At 47.9% G+C, this 19481-nt stretch overlaps 1 protein-coding gene and 2 pseudogenes across 1 annotated transcript; all 3 read left to right on the top strand.

Moving 5' to 3' along the window:
- Positions 1742 to 2236, top strand: ORNANAV1R-PS3749 (vomeronasal 1 receptor ornAnaV1R-ps3749 pseudogene; annotated as a pseudogene).
- Positions 2485 to 3399, top strand: ORNANAV1R3097 (vomeronasal 1 receptor ornAnaV1R3097). The gene has a single exon (NM_001253489.2). It carries the CDS (start codon positions 2485 to 2487, stop codon positions 3397 to 3399), a length of 915 nt encoding a protein of 304 aa, NP_001240418.1.
- On the top strand, positions 6137 to 7059 carry ORNANAV1R-PS3238 (vomeronasal 1 receptor ornAnaV1R-ps3238 pseudogene; annotated as a pseudogene).

The following is a 19481-nucleotide window of genomic DNA, read 5'->3' as shown; positions in this document are numbered from 1 at the left end:
TCCCCTTGACGCTGTTTATTGCCATTGTTCTTGTCTGTCCGTCTCCCCCGATTAGACCGTAAGCCCGTCAAACGGCAGGGACTGTCTCTATCTGTTGCCGACTTGTTCATCCCAAGCGCTTAGTACAGTGCTCTGCACATAGTAAGCGCTCAATAAATACTATTGAATGAATGAATGAATACAGGGTCATCAGGTTGTCCCACGTGGGGCTCACACACTTTTAATATCCATTTTACAGATGAGGGAACTGAGGCACAGAGAAGTGAAGTGACTTGCCCACAGTCACACAGCTGACAAGTGGCAGAGCCGGGAGTCGAACTCATGACCTCTGACTCCGAAGCCTAGGCTCTTTCCACTGAACCACGCTGCTTCTCCCCCGGCTTCGCCCCTTGTCGGCAGTGTGACCTTGGAAAAGTCCCTTAATTTCTCTGTTACCTCATCTCTAGAAGGGGGATTAAGAGCGTGAGCCTCCTGTGGGACAGGGACTGTGTCCAACCTGATTAGCTCATATCTACCCCAGCGCTTAGAACAGTGCTTGAAACATAGTAAGCCCTTAACAAGAAACCATTATTATTATTATGGGCAGGGAATGTGCCAGTTATATTGTTCTACTGGACTCTCCCAAGCGCTTAGTACAGTGCTCTGCATAGAGTAAGCACTCAATGAATACGAATGACCGAATCCCTCCAATTACACAGATCCTGAGGGGTTAGGGATAATGAGGCATACATCCCCTTGATTCTATTTATCGTGATTAAATTGTCTTGTTTTTGTCCGTATGCCTCTCCCGATTAGACTGTAAGCCCGTCAATGGGCAGGAATTGTCTCTATCTGTTGCCGAATTTTACATTCCAAGCGCTTAGTACAGTGCTCTGCACATAGTAAGCGGTCAATAAATTCTATTGAATGAATGAATGAATAAATGGATATCTGGCTTGGTTTCTTGGGAATTTTGTGTGCTCCTTGATGTTAGGGACTGTGACTATGTTTTGATGTGTATATATCTACAATTCTATTCATTTATATGGATGCCTGTTCACTTGTTTTGTTGTCCGTCTCTGCTTTTCTAGACTGTAACCGCAGTGTGGACAAGGATTGCCTCTCTCTATTGCTGAATTGTTCTATCCAAGCGCTTAGTACAGTGTTCTGCACACAATAAGCGCTCTATACATACAAGTGAATGAATGAATTATCATTATTACATCTACCCCAGCACCTATTGCGGTGCCTAGCACATAGTAAGTGCTTAACAAATGCCAAAATTATTACTATTATTAGTTGGCAGCTATGTTCCCTGACCACGAGAAACTATACGCCTAAAGTCTTCTCTTCCCCTTTTCTGCAGCCGTGTCTCCTGGGGTCATGGGTCTGCCATGAAAATGGCCTGGGAAAAAACGGCGTCTCCTCACTTTCAGTCCTCCTTAGCAACACTATGGCCACAGCAGTGACCCACCTTCCTGTGCCAGTCGGGATCCCCGAGGCAGGACGTTCTGGAGGAAATATATCCATAATGTGGCTATGAATCAGAAAGGACTCAAAGACACTAGATAATAATAATAATAATAATGTCTGTCTCCCCCCTCTAGACTGTAAGAGCCCTATGGGCAGGGAACATGTCTACCAACTCTGCTCTGTTGTATTCTCCCAAGCGATTAGTACAGTGCTCTGTTCGCAGAAAGTGCTCAATGAATAGCATTGATTGATTGAGGCCTACTTTGAAATTCGAGGACAATTCTAGACAATGAACACCACTGAGCTCACTTTTGGGATCGTGTTTCTGCTCCAAATGGCAATCGGCCTCTTAAGGAACATTGCCCTTCTCCTGTTCTATATCTGCATGGCCTCTTCCGGCCCCAAGCTGAGCCCGTCACACTTGGGCTTTGCCTACCTGGTCTTGGCTAATACCATCATCCTCCTCGCCTTTGGAATCTCAGAGATAATGTCTGCTTGGAGATGGAGAAATTTCCTGGACAGCGTTGAATGCAAAATCCTCATTTATCTGTTTCGAATGGCCCGCAGTCTCGCCATCTGCAGCACCTGCCTCCTGAGCTTCTTCCAGGCTGTCACCATCAGCCCCGGGACTTCTCGGTGGGCCCGGATCAAAGCCAGGCTGCCCAGGTGCGTCTTCCCCTCCTGCCTCCTGTTCTGGGGCCTCAGTCTGCTCGTGGATTTTGATGTGCTGGTGAACATGTCAGGCCCCCAGAACAGCAGCGTTCAACTCATGTTGGATCTCAAATAGAACAGTGCTCGGCACATATAGTAGGCACTTAACAAATGCCATCATCATTACTATTATTATTTCTTAACAAATACCGTAAAGAGTGGCTTAGAGATTTGTTAGTGAAAAGTAAAAAATGATCTCTCTGTCTCTATCCCTGTTGCTGTCTGGTCTCTCTATCTCTGCCTCTTTTCTGTCTCTCACTTCTCCCCTCCCAGGTAGTTTGGCAAGTGCCCTTCTCTTCTTCCAGTTGGAAATGTCTGACAATGGATGCCACTGAACTTTCTTTTGGTTTCCTGCTGCTATTCCAGATCTGCGTGGGAGTCTCAGGAAATATTTTCCTCCTCCTGTTCTATATCCACAGAGTCTCTGCCAGCCTGAAGCTCAGCTCCTCCGACTTGATCCTCTCTCACCTAGCCCTGTCCAACGCCATAGTACTGCTTACCAGGGGATTGTCCGAGATCTTGTCGGCCTGGGGACTGAGGAATTTCCTGAACAATGTTGGCTGTAAAATCCTCATGTACATGTACCGCGTGGCCCGGGGCCTTGCCATCTGTAGCACCTGTCTCCTGAGCATCTTCCAGTCCGTCACCATCAGCCCCAGGACCCCCCCGTGGTCCCGGATCAAAGCCAGGTTGCCCAACTGTATCATCCCCTCCTGTCTCCTGTCCTGGGCCCTCAATCTGCTGATAGACACGAGTTCAGCAGTCTACTTGACAGGCCCTCAGAACGCCAGTGTGCATAGTCCTTTGGATCTCAAGTATTGCTCCATTATCAATCCCGGTGCGGATGTCACGCTAATAGTTGGGGTGATTTTTTCGCTGCGAGACCTCGTCTTCTTGGGCCTCATGAGCGTGGCCAGTGGCTACATGGTGTTTGTCCTGTATAGGCACCACCGTCAGGTCCAGCACCTCCACGGGCCCGGACACTCGCCTGAGGTCAGCGCGGCCAAGAGAGTGGTCGCCCTGGTCACCCTCTACGTCCTCCTCTATGGGCAACATTCGATCATGCTGAGTGTCTTACTGAACATGAGAGAGAAGTCCTCTCTGCTAGTGAATATCAACATGGTGTTGGCATTCACCTTCTCAGCGATCAGTCCCTTCCTGATTATTCACACCGATCGCAGGATGAAGACCTTCTGGAAAAGGGAATCTCTTACTTCTGACGGAAATCTCTCCTAGGGTCAATGGATTGGTGGTACTTGTTGAGCTCTTAGGGTCCGTACGGCTCTGTACTGAGTGCTTGGGAGAGTATGGTTCCACAGAGTTGGTGCCAATTAATCAATCAGTGGTATTTGTTGAGTGCTTACAGTGTGCAGAGCACTGTACTGAACGCTTGGAAGAGTAGAGGTCAACACAGTTGGTTTCCAACGATCAATCGCTAGTATTTGCTGAGCTCTCACTGTGTATAGAGCATTGTACTGAGTATCTGAGTGCGTAGAATGCACTGGAGTTGGTAGATTCATTCATTCATTCAATAGTATTTATTGAGCGCTTACTATGTGCAGACACTGCACTAACAGCTTGGAATGTACAATTCGGCAACAGATAGAGACAATCCCTGCCCAATAACGGGCTCACAGTCTAAACGGGGGAGACAGGCGGCAAAGAAAAACAGAACTAAACAAAACAGCATCATTAAGTTAAATAGAATCATAGAGGTATACATGTCATTAACAAAATAAATAGGTAGGTACATTCCCTGCCCACAGCGAGCTTACGGTTTAAAGGGGCGATACCAGAAATAAGTCCAGTGTACTGATAATAATAATAATAATGATAATAATAATGATAATAATAATGATAAATGGTATTTGTTCAATCTCTTACTATGTGTCGAGCACTGTTCTAAGCGCTTGGATAGATACAAGGTAATTAGGTTGCCCACGTGGGACTCACAGTCTTCACCCCCATTTTACAGATGAAGTAATCGAGGCACGGAGAAGTGAAGTGACTTGTCCAAAGTCGCACAGCTGACAAGTGGTGGAGCTGGGATTAGAACCTACGGCCTCTGACTCCCAAGCCCAGGATCTTTCCACTCATTCATTCATTCAATCCTATTTATTGCGCTCTTAGTGTATGCAGAGAACTGTACTAAGCGCTTGGAAAGTACAGTTCGGCAAGAAATAATCCATTAATCCACGCTACTTCTCTGATGTGGTGGGTTGTGTTGTACAACCTGACAAGCCAAAGATAGACCCATCTGAGGATGACAGAGTGACAGAGTACAAACTCATTGTGGGTAAGAAATATGTCTATCAATTCTGTTATATTGTCTTCTCCCAAGCGCTTAGTACAGTGCTCTGCACACAGTAAGCGCTCAATAAGTATGAATGATGGATTGATTGATTGATTGTCTGATTGATTGATTGATTGATGGTCTGACTGATTAATGCCTATTTCCCTCTCTAGACAGTGAACGCCTCTACCAACCCTATTGTACTGTACTCTCCCAAGTATTTAGCAAAGTGCTCTTCACACAGTTAATGCTCAATAAATATCACTGACTGATTGATTTATGTCTATCTCTTCTAGGCAGCAAGCTCATTGTGGACAGGGAACATGGCTACCAGTTCTGTTGTACCGTTCTCTCCCAAACGCTTAGTACAGTGCTCTGCACACAGTAAGCACTCAGTAAATATGAGCGATTGATTGATTGATGCCTGTGACCCTGTTTTGATGTGTATAGATCTATAATTCTACTGATTTCTACTGAAGCCTGTTTATTTGTTTTGATGTCTGTCTCCACCCTTCTAGACTGTAAGCCTGGTGTGGGCAGGGATTGTCTCTATTGCTGAATTGTACTCTCCCAAGCGCTTAGGACAGTGCTCTGCACACAGTAAGCGCTCAGTAAATACGATTGAAAGAATAAATGAATGAAGATCACTTTGGGCAGGGGAACGTTTCTACTAACTCTATTCGGTATCCCCTTCCATGTACATAGGAAAGTGCTCTGCACACAGTTTGTGCTCAGTAAATATTACTGATTGACTGATTAATATCTGTCTCCCCTACTACACTCCAAGCTTCATGTGGGCAGGGAACACAACAATAATAATAATAATAATTGTGGTATTTGTTAAGTTCTTACTATGTGCCAAGCATTGCTCTAAGCACTGAGGTAGATACAGGGTAATCAGGTTGTCCCACGTGGGGCTCACACTTTTCATCCCCAAACAGATGAGGTAACTGAGGCACCGAGAAGTGAAGTGACTGCCCAAGGTCACACAGCTGTCAAGCGGCAGAGCCGGGTTTAGAACCTCTGATTCCCAAGCCCGAGGTCTTTCCGCTAAGCTACGCTGCTTCTCTGAGCCCTTACTGTGTGCAGAGCACTGTACTAAGCGCTTGGGAGAGGACAATATAACACAGCCGATAGACACGTTCCTTGCCTACAAGGACTTTGCATTCTAGAGGGGGAGGTAGACATTAATAGAAATCAATTCCGGGTATGGAAATAAGTGCCGTGGGGCTGAGAGAGGGGGAATACAGGGGACACATCTAGAAGAAGGGAGAAGGGAGAAAAGGAGATGAGGAACAGCTATTCAAACATCGACTCATTCATTCAATTCTTATTTATTGAGCGCTTACTGTGGACAGAGCACTGAACTAGGCTCATCTCCAGACTCTACGCTTAATGTGCCTACTATCGTACCCTCCCACGCGCTGATACAGTGCTCTGGACACAGTAAGAGCTCAAGAAAAACCATCGATAATGATAATGGATAGCGCACGGGCTGGGGAGTCAGGGGGACCTGGGTTCTAATCCCGGATCTACCACTTGTGTGCTCTGTGGACTTGGGCAAATCACTTTACTTCTGTGCCTCAATTACCTTTCCCGTAGCATGACTCAGTGGAAAGAGCCCTGGCTTGGGAGTCAGAGGTCATGGGTATTAATCCCGGCCCCTCCACTTGTCAGCTGTGTGACTTTGGGCAAGTCACTTCTCTTCTCTGCGACTGATATACCTCATCTGTAAAATGGGGATTAAGACTGTGAGCCCCATGTGGGACAACCTGGGCCTCTTCCAGCCCCAAGCTGAGCCCGTCAGACTTGGGCTTTGCCCACCTGGTCTTGGTTAATACCATCATCCACCTCGCCTTTGGAATCCCAGAGACCATGTCTGCTTGGGGATGGAGAAATTTCCTGGACAGTGTTTGATGCAAAATCCTCATTTATCTGTTTCGAATGGCCCGCAGCCTCGCCATCTGTAGCACCTGCATCCGGAGCGTCTTCCAGGCCGTCACCATCAGCCCCGGGACCTCCCGGTGGGCCCGGATCAAAGCCAGGCTGCCCAGGTGCATCTTCCCCTCCCGCCTCCTGTCCTGGGGCCTCAGTCTGCTCGTGGATTTTGATGTGCTGGTGAACATGACAGGCCCCCAGAACAGCAGCGTTCAACTCATGTTGGATCTCAAATATTGCTCCAAAGTCAGTATCAGCGCGGAAACCACCCTACTCATCGTGGTCGTGCGCTCTTTGCGCGACCTCGTCTTCGTGGGGCTCATGAGCTTGGCCAGCGGCTACATGGTGTTCATTCTGCACAGGCACCACCAGCGGGTCCGGCACCTCCACGCGCACGGGAGGCCCCCGGGGAGACACCTGAGGTCAGGGCGACCAAGAGGGTCGTGGCTCTGGCAACGCTCTATGTCCTTCTCCATGGGCGACATTCGATCATTCTGACCGTCATACTGCCCATGAAAGAGAAGCCCTTTCTGTTGGTGACCAGCCACATGGTGCTAGGTTTCACGTTCTCCACCGTGAGTCCGCTTCTGCTGATTCACAGTGACAGGAGAATCAGGACATTCCAGAAAAGTGAATCTCTTGATGCCAATGCGAGCCATTCATAGCTTCCAGGGAAGTCACCTAGGCCCTGTCTCCGGTTCCACTGGGATCAGGTGGCCAGACATTCCTCATTTGGGTTGCCCAATAATACCCAACAGCGTAGCGGAAATAGCCCGGGACTGGGAGTGAGAGGAACTGGGTTCTTATCCTGTCTCTGCCACTTCCTGCTGTGGAACCTTGGCTGCATCACTTAACCTCTCTGTGCCTCAGTTACCTCATCTGTAAAATGGGGTTAAAGACCGGAAGCCCCATGTGGGACATGGACTGGGTAACCTGATTACCTTGGTAGAGTTTTCGTTATGAGAAAATGGAATTTAAAAAATAAATAGAGAAAAGAAATGGTATTTGTTACCCGTGCTTCAAAACGTACAGAAATGTTGGCGAGCTTCACACCTAGTGGATTCTCATTATCATACATCAGACGAATGGGGTGTTTTTATTTTTCTGGAAAATTCACGTTTAGACTGTGAGCCCCATGTGGGACAGGGGATTGGGTCTAACCCACTTAACTTGTATCTACCCCTGTGCTTAGAGCAGTACCTGACAGATAGTAGGTGTTTAACAAATAAGATAATCATGATGCTAATAATGAGCTCACAAATATTCTTGTCTGCTTTCTGGTTTACATAGTTTGGTTTATAGATCTGAATGTTCAGGTTTACACATTTGCATGTTCACCTAATGTTCAAGCAAAAAAATGACGACTTCCCCACTCCTGTCATTCTTTTCCCCTCTGGCAGCAGGAAAAAAAGAGTTCAATTTATTCTATCTAAATTTGAGTTTGATGAAAGATGAAACTGAGTTGCGGCCCACTCTATGTGCCATTACATGGCATGAGCAGGCCCGTGAAAGATGAAATAGTAATAAAGCTGATAATAAAGAAGACTAAGAAATAGAAATCAAGTTGATAAGAAATAAAATGCAGTTAATACATTGCACAGGGGGCAGGGGACCGCGCCCACCCTCGCCCCGTTGGCCCGCTCTCTGTCAGGCCAGGACAACGCCCAGGCGCGCACCGGCCTCACGTCTCACAGCACCGCGTGGCGGCGGCGGCCCGAAGCGCGACCCCGCCATCCCAGCGCGGCACTTCCAGCGACGCTCTAGGAAGGCGGAGGCTCCTGCGTCTCGGTGATCCCCGCCCGCACTCCGCCTCTCTGCCGCTCCGGCTCCATTCATTCATTCATTCATTCATTCATTCATTCATTCAATAGTATTTATTGAGCGCTTACTATATGCAGAGCACTGTACTAAGCGCTTGGGATGAACAAGTCGGCAACAGATAGAGACAGTCCCTGCCATTTGACGGGCTTACAGTCTAATCGGGGGAGATGGACAGACAAGAACAATGGCAATAAATAGAGTCGAGGGGAAGAACATCTCGTAAAAACAATGGCAACTAAATAGAATCAAGGCGATGTACAATTCATTAACAAAATAAATAGGGTAATGAAAATATATACAGTTGAGCAGACGAGTACAGTGCTGTGGGGATGGGAAGGGAGAGGTGGAGGAGCAGAGGGAAAAGGGGAAAAAGGGGGTTTAGCTGTGGAGAGGTAAAGGGGGGTGGCAGAGGGAGTAGAGGGAGAAGAGGAGCTCAGTCTGGGAAGGCCTCTTGGAGGAGGTGAGTTTTAAGTAGGGTTTTGAAGAGGGGAAGAGAATCAGTTTAGCGGAGGTGAGGAGGGAGGGCGTTCCAGGACCGCGGGAGGACGTGGCCCAGGGGTCGACGGCGGGATAGGCGAGACCGAGGGACGGCGAGGAGGTGGGCGGCTGAGGAGCGGAGCGTGCGGGGTGGGCGGTAGAAAGAGAGAAGGGAGGAGAGGTAGGAAGGGGCAAGGTGATGGAGAGCCTTGAAGCCTAGAGTGAGGAGTTTTTGTTTGGAGCGGAGGTTGATAGGCAACCAAGCGGAGGTTGATAGGAGGTTAATACTCCCTTGTGATGAGCCATGCTGCCTAACCTAACCATGAACCATCTATCACGTTGTCAGTCTCTGACATTGCAGTACCTTGTTGTCACAGAGGCAGAAAATGGAGGTGTTCCTCTGGTCTTAATGTAGAGGCGTAATCTTACTCTGAAAGGTTGAACCTCTATCAAATCTCTTTTATCTCACTGCCAACTCCTCACCCACATCCTGCCTCTGGCCGGGAAATCCCTCCCCGTTCCAATCTGATCACTATCCCCACCTTCAAAGCCTTATTAAAAGCACATCTCCTCCAAGAAGCCTTCCCCAACTAAGCCATAATTTCCCCTACTTCCTCTTCCTTCTGTGTCATCCTTGAATTTTGATTTACACCCCTTTTTCACCCCCACTCTTAGCCCCACAGAACTGAAGTACAGATCATTCATTCATTTATTTATTATTATTATTATAATGATAATGATAGCATTTGCTACTCACTTACTAGGTGCTGGGCACTGTACTAAGCACTGGGATGGATGCAAGCAAATTGGGTTGGACACTGTCCACGTCCCATGTGGGGCTCACAGTCTCAATCCCCATTTTACAGATGAAGTTTCTGAGGCACAGAGAAGTTAAATGACTTGCTCAAGGTCACGCAGCAGACAAATGTCAGAGCCTGGATTAGAACGCATGGCCCAGGGCTCCGTCCTCCTTCCTCCTCCAGGCGGCCTAGAGCGTCCCCGGAAATACCGCCCTGGAGGGACGAGGACGCGTCACAGCGTCGCCGCGTAGGTGGCAGGACGGGAGCGCGGGGCGGGTGGGAGCTGGGGTTGTGGGGCCTGCGGGGCCTAAGCCATCGAGCGCAGAGACTGAGCGCTTATTCTAGCTGTGGGCTGTGTGATGAGCACTGTAGAAATGTATTTATGGAAGGAAATTCATTCATTCATTTATTCGACCGCATTGATTGAGCGCTTACTATGTGCAGAGCATTGGACTAAGCGCTTGGAATGTACAGTTGGGCAACAGATAGACAATCCCTGCCCAACAACGGGCTCATGGTCCAAACGGGGGAGACAGAGAACAAAACCAAACAAGTGGTCAGGTGTCAATACCCTCAAGATGAATAGAATCATAGATATAGACACATCATTAACAAAATAAATAGAGCAATAAATAATATAATGATAATGTTGGTGTTTGTTAAGCACTTGCTTTGTGCCAAGCACTGTTCTAAACGCTGAGGTAATAAGGTAATCAGGGTGTCCCATGTGCGGCTGATAGTCTTCACCCCCATTTTACAGATGAAGTAACTGAGTCACAGAGAAGTTAAGTGACTTGCCCAAGGTCTCACAGCTGACAGGGGCCGGGATGGGATTAGAACCCATGACCTCTGACTCCCAAGCCCGTGCTTCTTTCCAGTGAGCCACGCTGCTTCTCACTATATACAAATAGTATATATAAAATATATACAAATATGCACACGTGCTGTGAGGAGGGGTTAGGGGGAAGAGCAGAGGGAAGGAATGGGGGGAGTGGGGAAGGGAGGAGGAGCAGAGGAAAAGGGAGGGCTCAGTCTGGGAAGACCTCCTGGAGGAGGTGAGTTTTTCAGGAGGGCTTTGACGAGAGGAAGAGAGTTAGTTGGCAGATGTGAAGAGGAACAGCGTGGCTCAGTGGAAAGAGCCCGGGCTTGGGAGTCAGAGGTCATGAGTTCGAATCCCTGCTCTGCCACTTGTCAGCTGTGTGACTGTGAGCAAGTCACTTAACTTCTCTGTGCCTCAGTTACCTCATCTGTATAATGGGGATTAACTGTGAGCCTCACGTGGGACAACCCGATTACCCTGTATCTACCCCAGCGCTTAGAACAGTGCTTGGAACATAGTAAGCGCTTAACAAATACCAACATTATTATTCCAGGTCAGCGGTAGGGCGTGGGCCAGGGGTCGACTGGTGACAGGCACGAACGAGGGACCGTGAGGAAGTTAGCGGCAGCAGAAGGGTGGAGTGGATGGGGTGGCCTGGAGAAGGAGAGAAGGGAGGTGAGGTGGGGGGGCGGGGCTAGGTGATGGAGAGCTTTGAAGGCAAGAGTGATGAGCTTTTGTTTTATGCGAAGGTTGGTCGGCAACCACTGGAGGTTTTTGAGGAGGGAAGTGGCATGCCCAGAGCATTTCTGTAAAAAGATGATCCGGGCAGAGGAATGAAGAATGAACTGGAGCTGGGAGAGACAGGAGGATGGGAAATCAGAGAGGAGGCTGATGCAATAGTCCAGTCGGGATATTATGAGAGCAAGGTAGCAGTTTGGGTGGAGACGAAAGGGTGGATCTTGGCGATGTTGTGAAGGTCACTGTACTCGAAAAGAGAATGGAACTAAACAAAGCAGTGAGGATTCGAAACCAAGGTGGTGAGGCAAGCGGGAAAAAGTAACTCCCGGAGATAGTGCCGGATAGATCAGAAAAGGGAGGAATATGACCGAGTGCCCGTTCACCTCCAGAGAGGTACGAATGACACAATGGTGCCCCTCTCCAGTTTGGTTGTGCTTTTATTTACAGCATAAAGAGAGAGCTAGCCATATCACAAAAGAACTCGGGCGAGTGTGTTTTCTTCAGTAACAAGAGAGGCTCCTCAGGCAGGCTTTATTTGTTATGGGTAAGAAACAATCTCCATCCCCCGGAATTTGTGGACATGGTGTACCTCCCGCCTGGAATAGCGTCCAGGACGTACTCCGTTTGTCATTTAGACGAAGCGCTGGAATGCTTGGAATGATGCTTCCAAATAATCCCTCCTTTTGAGCTCAACAGGGCCTAAACCCCTGCGGGGATCGCATGTCCCTCCTCAAGGTACAGAGGCCTTCCGTGAGAAACGGCACCTATGGGGAGCTATAGGTCTTGTCCAAGCGCTGGGTGATTTCGAGAAGGTCTTACCGTGAGAGGGGTATCCCTGACGGGTGCAACTGTATGATCGATCAGGCCGCCTTTTGGAAACCCAGCTAAGGAGATGAAAGACACAGCAAACCAAGAAAAGGGCATGTATAATAGGGACGACAAAGGGAATTAGTCCATCAGTCAGATTTCCCAGCCAAGCAGGCATGTTTGAGAGCCCCAACCAATCCCATCAGGACCCAGAAGGGTTGCCGCACTGGGAAGTCAGGCGTGCCATTAGGGATGTGATTTTCTGTTGTGTCCCGGTAGAAACAACAAGACTGATTTAGGAACACGCAGACTCTCCACTCTCCCTAACCCCCTCCCCCCATTTGGCGAGAAGTAGGTCTAAGGCCATTCGGTTCTGAAGGACCACACTAGACAGGGAACTCACCTCCGACTGAAGGGCAGTGATGGCATCTCCCGTATAATTGGCCAACAGACGGAGCTCAGCGGAGAAATTGAAAAGGAAACGAGAGAGACTGTCCATGTCCATGAATAACCTTCAGTCCCACTGTTCCCAAATGTCGAAGGACCTCAAGGGATCCTTTCCGACAAAGGATTTGTCAGAAATCCTCGCACATCTCCCCACAACTAGAAGATAATCTGCATACTGGAAGAGACACCCACCAGATGGAGGATCAAGGAGAGACAACGTTTTGGTTAATTCCAGGGAGAAAATGGTTGGTGAATGTACAAACCCCTGAGGCAGACGAGTAAACGTCAGCTGCCTACCCTCCCAGGTGAAGGCAAAGAGGGGTTGGCTTTCAGGAGCCAATGAAATGCTAAAGAAAGCACCCTTTAGATCGATACAAGTAAAATATCAGGGCTTCAGGCTGACGTATGCCACTACTGCTGAAGAGTTTGGTACGACCGTATGCAGGGGCTTTACATATGCACTGATGGCCCTTAATTCTTGGATGAGCCGGTACGTGGGAGGGTCACCAGGCTTTCGGACCGGTAGTATGGGGGTGTTACAGGGGGACTGACATTCAACTAAGATACCTTGGCTCAAGAATGCCGTCACGATGGGCTCCAATCCACATCTCCCTCCCGCAGACAAAGGGTATTGCCTCACATTTGGTAGGGGCCCCTCCCGAGTAGGGCACGTGACAGGAGTAATTCCCCCACAGCAAATCCACATCTGAAGGTCTTGTGCTCCATAGAGAATTGGGCAATTCTCCAAGTTCAGAGGAGTCCCCGGGATGCTCAACGGGAAAAGAGGCTGGTAAGAGTGGAACAACTAGACAAGCAGGTTGTCTACGCTCCGGAGCAATCGTAAGGCTTGGAAAGACGAGGCCAAAAGGAGTGGGTTGACCTATTACCACCCCAAGGTGCAGAGAGATATCCTGATATTCATCACGCTCGATAACGATGTTCGGGCGGCACAGTAAGTCTCTTCCCATCAAAGGGGAAGGAGTGGAGGGGATTACCAAAAAGGGGTGGCGTAGGCAAATACCTGCCATCCAAACACTGGAGGGTTAGAGTACAAGAAACAGACTGAATCTTTCCCCCGACCCTCATGATCTTGATGCTATCCTTTTCTCGGCCCCCTGGAGGAAAGGAAGGAAGGGCCCAGTAGGTAGCTCTGGTATCAACGAACATTCGGTATTTTCTCGTGTTTATGGTAAGAAAACAAAATATTTCGGGGGGTTGGGTAACAAGCTTATCGTCTGTCACCACTGGGACCAGGGTATCAGGCTTTTCTGGTGGGGGTGGTCATCCTCGGGGCTCCAGTCAGGCAGATCCCATCTACGGGTACAGTCCAGCGATATGTGACAAATATTTGGGTAGACAGACCCTGAGGCAGGGACAGAAAAAGGGGTGCGGAGTCAATGGGGAGGATCCCATGGCCCGATAGGGAAATCGGGACCTGACTTAAGGTATGACCTTCCTTCCCATTTAGGTTCTGGGTAGTTCCCTCGGCCTCCCAGAGGACCTCTGCTACCTGGTTCCTGAGCCCCTGCTCCTAATCTCTGACGTTGCTTCAAGAGGGAGCAGTCACGTTTGAAGTGGCCCTCCTTTTGGCAATAAAAATACGTCCTCAGGGAGTTTCTGGGTGCCTGGGCTACCAGGACTTTAGCTGCATTGTCCTGTTTCATAGTCTCTACATGACGAGCAATCCCTCTGAGTTCGGGAAGGGGCTTAGAACTCCTTCCGGGAATACATTTATCAAAATAATTAGAAAATTTCCCTTGTTTAACAAAGGCGGTAGACAGAGCCCTGGCGTCCCGATGATTATCCAAATTCAACTGTACTATAGTCTCAGCCGTGTCACTTAATCGATTAAAGAGCTCATTTGAGGTCTCTATGTCCTTCTGCCTCAGGCCATTAAAGGAATCTCACTCAGGAGGTTTTCTACCTTTCTCCTGAATGGCGGTTAATAGGGTCTGACGAACCTGTGCGAGCCATTGCCAGTTACCTTCCACATTCAAGTTCCAATTAGGATCCGCAACTGGCCAAGCCGCTTGGGGCTGGCCTTCACCTTCTAATTTTATGGTCTGGGCGCTTATATGCTGCCTCTCATGTCTAGTAAAGAAAAGTTCCAACAGCTCCTCTATATCTGCCCAGGTTGGAGAATGGGTCCGAAAGATGCCCCAAACTCGTCTATGGACCTCCGTAGGATTCTGGGCGAAGGGAAGAGTATTCTGTTGCCACAAAAACAGTTTCTGGGGCTGGAACAGAATATGAGAGCTAAGGGAAGTAATGGTTAACTGTCCACCCACACCGGGGATCTGTTGATGAGATACCTGTACCAGGGCCATGACTGCGGGAGGAGGTGGCACCGGTGGGAGGTAGGCCAGTGGGGAAGGGCTAAATGGGAGGGCAACGGGCAACTGAGGATATAGTCCAGGTGGCTGAGGAGGAGGACTGCACCCAAAAATAGAGGCTTTAGGGCTGGTTAGTCCTCTGGGAAAACTGGCAGGATTTTCTCGTGTTCCTGCCTCGGCCCATAAATACCACAAACACATATCCCCATCACGGGAGACACATAGGATCTCCCAGAGTTTTCTGAGACTTTGAGGATCAAAGGAACCTCCTTCAGGCCAGATATAATGGACGGTTTAATCTTTGAACCTCAGTCCACACTTTATGACACTATAAGAATTTTTTTTCGTCATTCCTTTTTGTGCCAGAAAGACACAGTCGTTCCACAACTCCCGCAATTTCGTTAAACATTCGTATCCTGGGCCATCTCCCAGACTCTACCTTGGGATGTCTCCCAGACCCTACCCTGGAACGTCTCCCAGACCCTAGTGAACCATCTCTCACGAGAAACAACTCTCCAATGCTATACCGGGAGGAGAACCCTTTCCCTGTTTCCGGGAAAGAAACGCTGCTTACCCGCTCTCTGATGGGCGCTCCTAATTTAAGCTGAATCGGGACAAAGGAGGGAGTGAGGATCCGGGCCCTAAAAGCTGATCCCTTAGACTTACCATTGCGCACTAGGTGGATTCACCATCCTCTATCCGATCCCTTCTGTCATGTGGTTGATCACAGCACAGGGTTCCCTTCGTCGTCCCCAAAAAACTGTAATCGAAAAGAGAATGGGATTTTAAAAAGTAGTGAGGATTCAAACCCAAGGTGGTGAGGCAAGCAAGAAAAAGTAACACTCAGAGACAGTGCTGGATAGATCAGAAAAAGGAGGAATACGACTGAGTGACCGTTCACCTCCGGAGAGATACGAGTGTCACAACGGAGCGCCTCTTCAGTTTGGTCGTGCCTTTATTTACAGCATATAGCGAGGATCAGCCAATGACAAACAAACTTGCAAAGTACAATTAGGCAACAGATAGAGACAATCCCTACCCAACAATGGGCTCACAATCTAAAAGAGGGGGAGACAGACAACAAAACAAAACTAGTAGACAGGCATCAATATCATCAAAATAAATCAATAAGATTATAGATATGTACACATCATTAATAAAATAAACGCCCAGGATCCTGCTGCTCAGCCCAGCCTACTGACCAATTTGGCCCCAGTAATAATAATTTCACGTAAAACTCACACCTTATCAAATATCGGCAAACACATACCCAAGGGAGGCTGTGCAAATGAAATGACTCTGGACAGACTTCCAGAGGAGTCTCAACCTCTCTCTGCCTCAATTTCTCCCAATGGGCTTTCAATGCCTCTTCTCCCTCCTACTTCGATTGAGAGTTAGGTGGGGAAAAGGGACTGTGTCAGACCTGATTACCTTGTATCTTCTCTAGGGCTTCGGGCAGAGCTTGCCACCTAGTAAGTGCTTAGCGAATGTCACCATTCTCTTTATTATTATTGCTGTGTGCAGAACACTGTCCTAAGTGCTTGTATATGTACGATATAGCAGTATCTAAGTCAAAGTCAATACAGCCTCCCGCATCTCCTTCCGGCTTCACTTGCGGCCAGGAAATGGGAAAAACTCCTGGGTCTTCCCAACCCCTTCTCTCTGGAGGAAGCTTCTTAGGGACTCCTGTGTGGAGAGAAAGCTCCCCGATTCCAACCCGCTCTCCCCCTGCCACCCTCCCGGGTTGGAAATAGAGCTACAGCTTCCAGTAAATCATGAAGCTCCCCTAGGTTCTCTTAAAGCTATTTCTCCTTAGGCAGTGAGCCAAATTCTGCTAATCCCACCTATACATAAATTCGAAACCCTGTTCAAGACCTGTGTGCAGACCTTACAGACACAAATGAGTTTCTATGGGTTCCTCGAATGAGGACCGTGTCCACTGTCAATCTGATATTTATTGAGCGTTTGCTGTGTTGAGGGAGCCCTACCAAACACCTGAGAGAGTACAGTGGAGTTGGTAGATATGATTTCCGTACTCAAGAAGCTTACTTCTTGAGAAGCAGCGTGGCGCAGTGGAAAGAGCACGGGCTTTGGAGTCAGGGCTCATGAGTTCGAATCCCAGCTCTGCCACTTGTCAGCTGTGTGACTGTGGGCAAGTCACTTAACTTCTCTGTGCCTCAGTTCCCTCATCTGTAAAATGGGGATTAAGACTGTGAGCCCCACGTGGGTGGGACAACCTGATTCCCCTGTGTCTACCCAGCGCTTAGAACAGTGCTCTGCACATAGTAAGCGCTTAACAAATACCAACATTATTACTTCTCTACTCTCTGTTCCAGTTTATTGTCAGAGTTTGAACAAAGACTAATTATTCCACCACTGAATGATCCTCTCAACATGATCAAATATTTCATTTTCAGGTTTTTTCAAGAAGTATTCCCTGTCCCACTGTCATACTGAAAGCCTGTCGCCAGCCTATCAATCAGCCAATCAATCAAAGATATGTATTGATTGCTTACTATGTGCAAGCACTGTACTGAACATATGAGAGAGTGCAGTGCAACAGTTTTGGAGTTATTTCAAAATAGCATTTTTTAAGTGTTTACTACGTGCCAGGCACCATTCTAAGCGCTGGGGTAGATACAAGGTACTCAGGTTGGATATGTCTATGTCCCACAAGGGGCTCCCAGTTTTAAACCCCATTTTACAGATGAAGTAAATGAGGACTGGAGAAGTGAAGTGACTTGCCTAAGGTCACCCAACAGACAAGTGGAGCTAGGATAATCAGGTCCTTCCAACTCCCAGGCCCGTGGTCTATCTGCTAGGCCACGCTCTTTCTTATGGAGTTAGTTCTAGTCCCAGCTCTGTCACTCGTCTGCCACATCATTTTGGGCAAGCCACTTCATTTCTCTGTAAAATAGGGATTAAGTCCTCCTCCCTCCCATTTTAACTTGAGCCCCATGTGGGACGGAGACTGTGTCCAACCTTAGAAACTTGTATTTACCCCAGTACTTGACCCACTGTAAATGTCTTACAAATACCAGAAAAAAGTCCTTAATGAATAAGGTGAAAATAATGATAATAAAGAGGCATATTATGGAAAGAAGGGATCAAGTGTTATATCTGCTAATTTTACTAATCCCGCACATCTACAATTGTCAAACTCTGTTCAGTGTGTGCTTCTTTGGAATTCTTGTGGAGGGGAAAAAAATTGGGGACTTTTCACATCCAGGACAAAACCTTCAGCTCAGAGTGCCAGGAGCCACATTAAGCAAGATTCAGTGGATTTGTGGAGCAGCAGGAGACTGTTTCCTGCAGCAGGAAAGGCTGGGTAGTTTTCAGGAGCTCTGGGCAGCGTGCTTAGAAATGAGTGGTCCTCTCCTCCTCCCCTTTTCCCCAGCTTCTGCTGGATTTCGCCCCTCCCGCCAACAGAGAAGCAGGCATGGTGGGCCGAGCAGGTAATAATAATAACGATGACATTTGCTACTTGCTTACTATGTGCCAGGCACTGTACTAAGCGCCGGGGTGGATAATGGATACAAGCAAATCAAATTAGCCACAGTCGCTGTCCCATGTGGGTCTCACAGTCTCAATCCCTATTTTACAGCTGTGGTAACTGAGTCCCAGAGAAGTGAAGTGACTTGCCCAAGATCACATGACAGACAAGTGATAGGGCCGGGATTAGAACCCATGACCTTCTGACTCCCAGAACCATGTCTATCCACCCCGCCATGTTGCTTCTCATAATTTGCTCACCAATCATTCCCAACCAGGTACAGCCACTCAGGAAAGGGGCATTACTGATGTCAGTGATGAATCAGAAGAGGGAATTTGGCAGGCCTTCAACAAACAGATTTGTCCTCCAATCATATCCAGAGTAAGCCAAATGGAGGAGTTGGTGGAGAGGCTCATTCGCAACCAGTGCTTTGTTTTGAAGGAATTCAAATAACAAAAATGGACCTCTCCTTTCATGGGAGAGGGGGAGTCATAAAATTACAAACCATCCACTTGTCGTGTAAGTTGTACAATTTATTAAATGGTTTCATCAATACTTTATCTTTCCCGAGTCTGCTCTTTAACATCTTTGCATTGCATGTAAAGAAGGCAACAGCTGAGACATCCTCAAACTCAAATTTAGATACAATAAATTGTCTCATTCTTCTTTCCAGGTGCCTATTTTTATTATTACTCTTTTTGCTCTTTCCAGAGGGAAAGAGAAGGAGGAGAGATAAAGAGGTGGTCAATATTTTTCAGCTTGAGGATTAAATGAACATTCAAATATCTAAACCAGAAAGCAGACTAAGAATGTGTGTCCATCAATGAGGCATCACAGTTAAATGGAGAAGGTACCAATTATTAAATATCCACTAGAGAGCATGGTTGTTATAACCCACTCCTTGAAGTACAGGTAGCAAGTGGCACTTCTTTTCTTGATTCATTTTTTAGAGTTTCATTTCTTGTAATGAAAATCCTACTACTGGAGATAATTTCACGCTTTCAGTTTACTGCTTCAGAGTTCCTAATTGTGCTGGTTAGAGAAACCTAAATCTCAGGAGTTCTAGGTGATTGATCCCGGAAGTGCAGTCTACCAAGCTGCTTCTCACTCTGGTCAGTGAGTGGGTGGACTTCGAGTTCACCGGTAGTCAAGAAGGCATTATGAGAGGGAGGTGACAGGCTTCCCTTCTGAAGGATGAAATCTTTAGGCTCCAAGGGAGGGATCTCAGCTTGGTCCCCATCGACAGGAATGGGTAGAAAAAAAGATGGATCAATCAATCGGTAGTATTTATCGAACACCGACTGGGTGAAGAACAATATACTAAGCACTTGGTAACACCTTCCCTGCCCAC

The sequence above is a fragment of the Ornithorhynchus anatinus genome, unplaced genomic scaffold, assembly GCF_004115215.2.
Source record: "Ornithorhynchus anatinus isolate Pmale09 unplaced genomic scaffold, mOrnAna1.pri.v4 scaffold_462_arrow_ctg1, whole genome shotgun sequence".
In the NCBI taxonomy this organism is placed as follows: domain Eukaryota; kingdom Metazoa; phylum Chordata; class Mammalia; order Monotremata; family Ornithorhynchidae; genus Ornithorhynchus; species Ornithorhynchus anatinus.
Note: the sequence above shows the minus strand (reverse complement) of the source record. Positions and strands in the feature narration are given on the sequence as shown.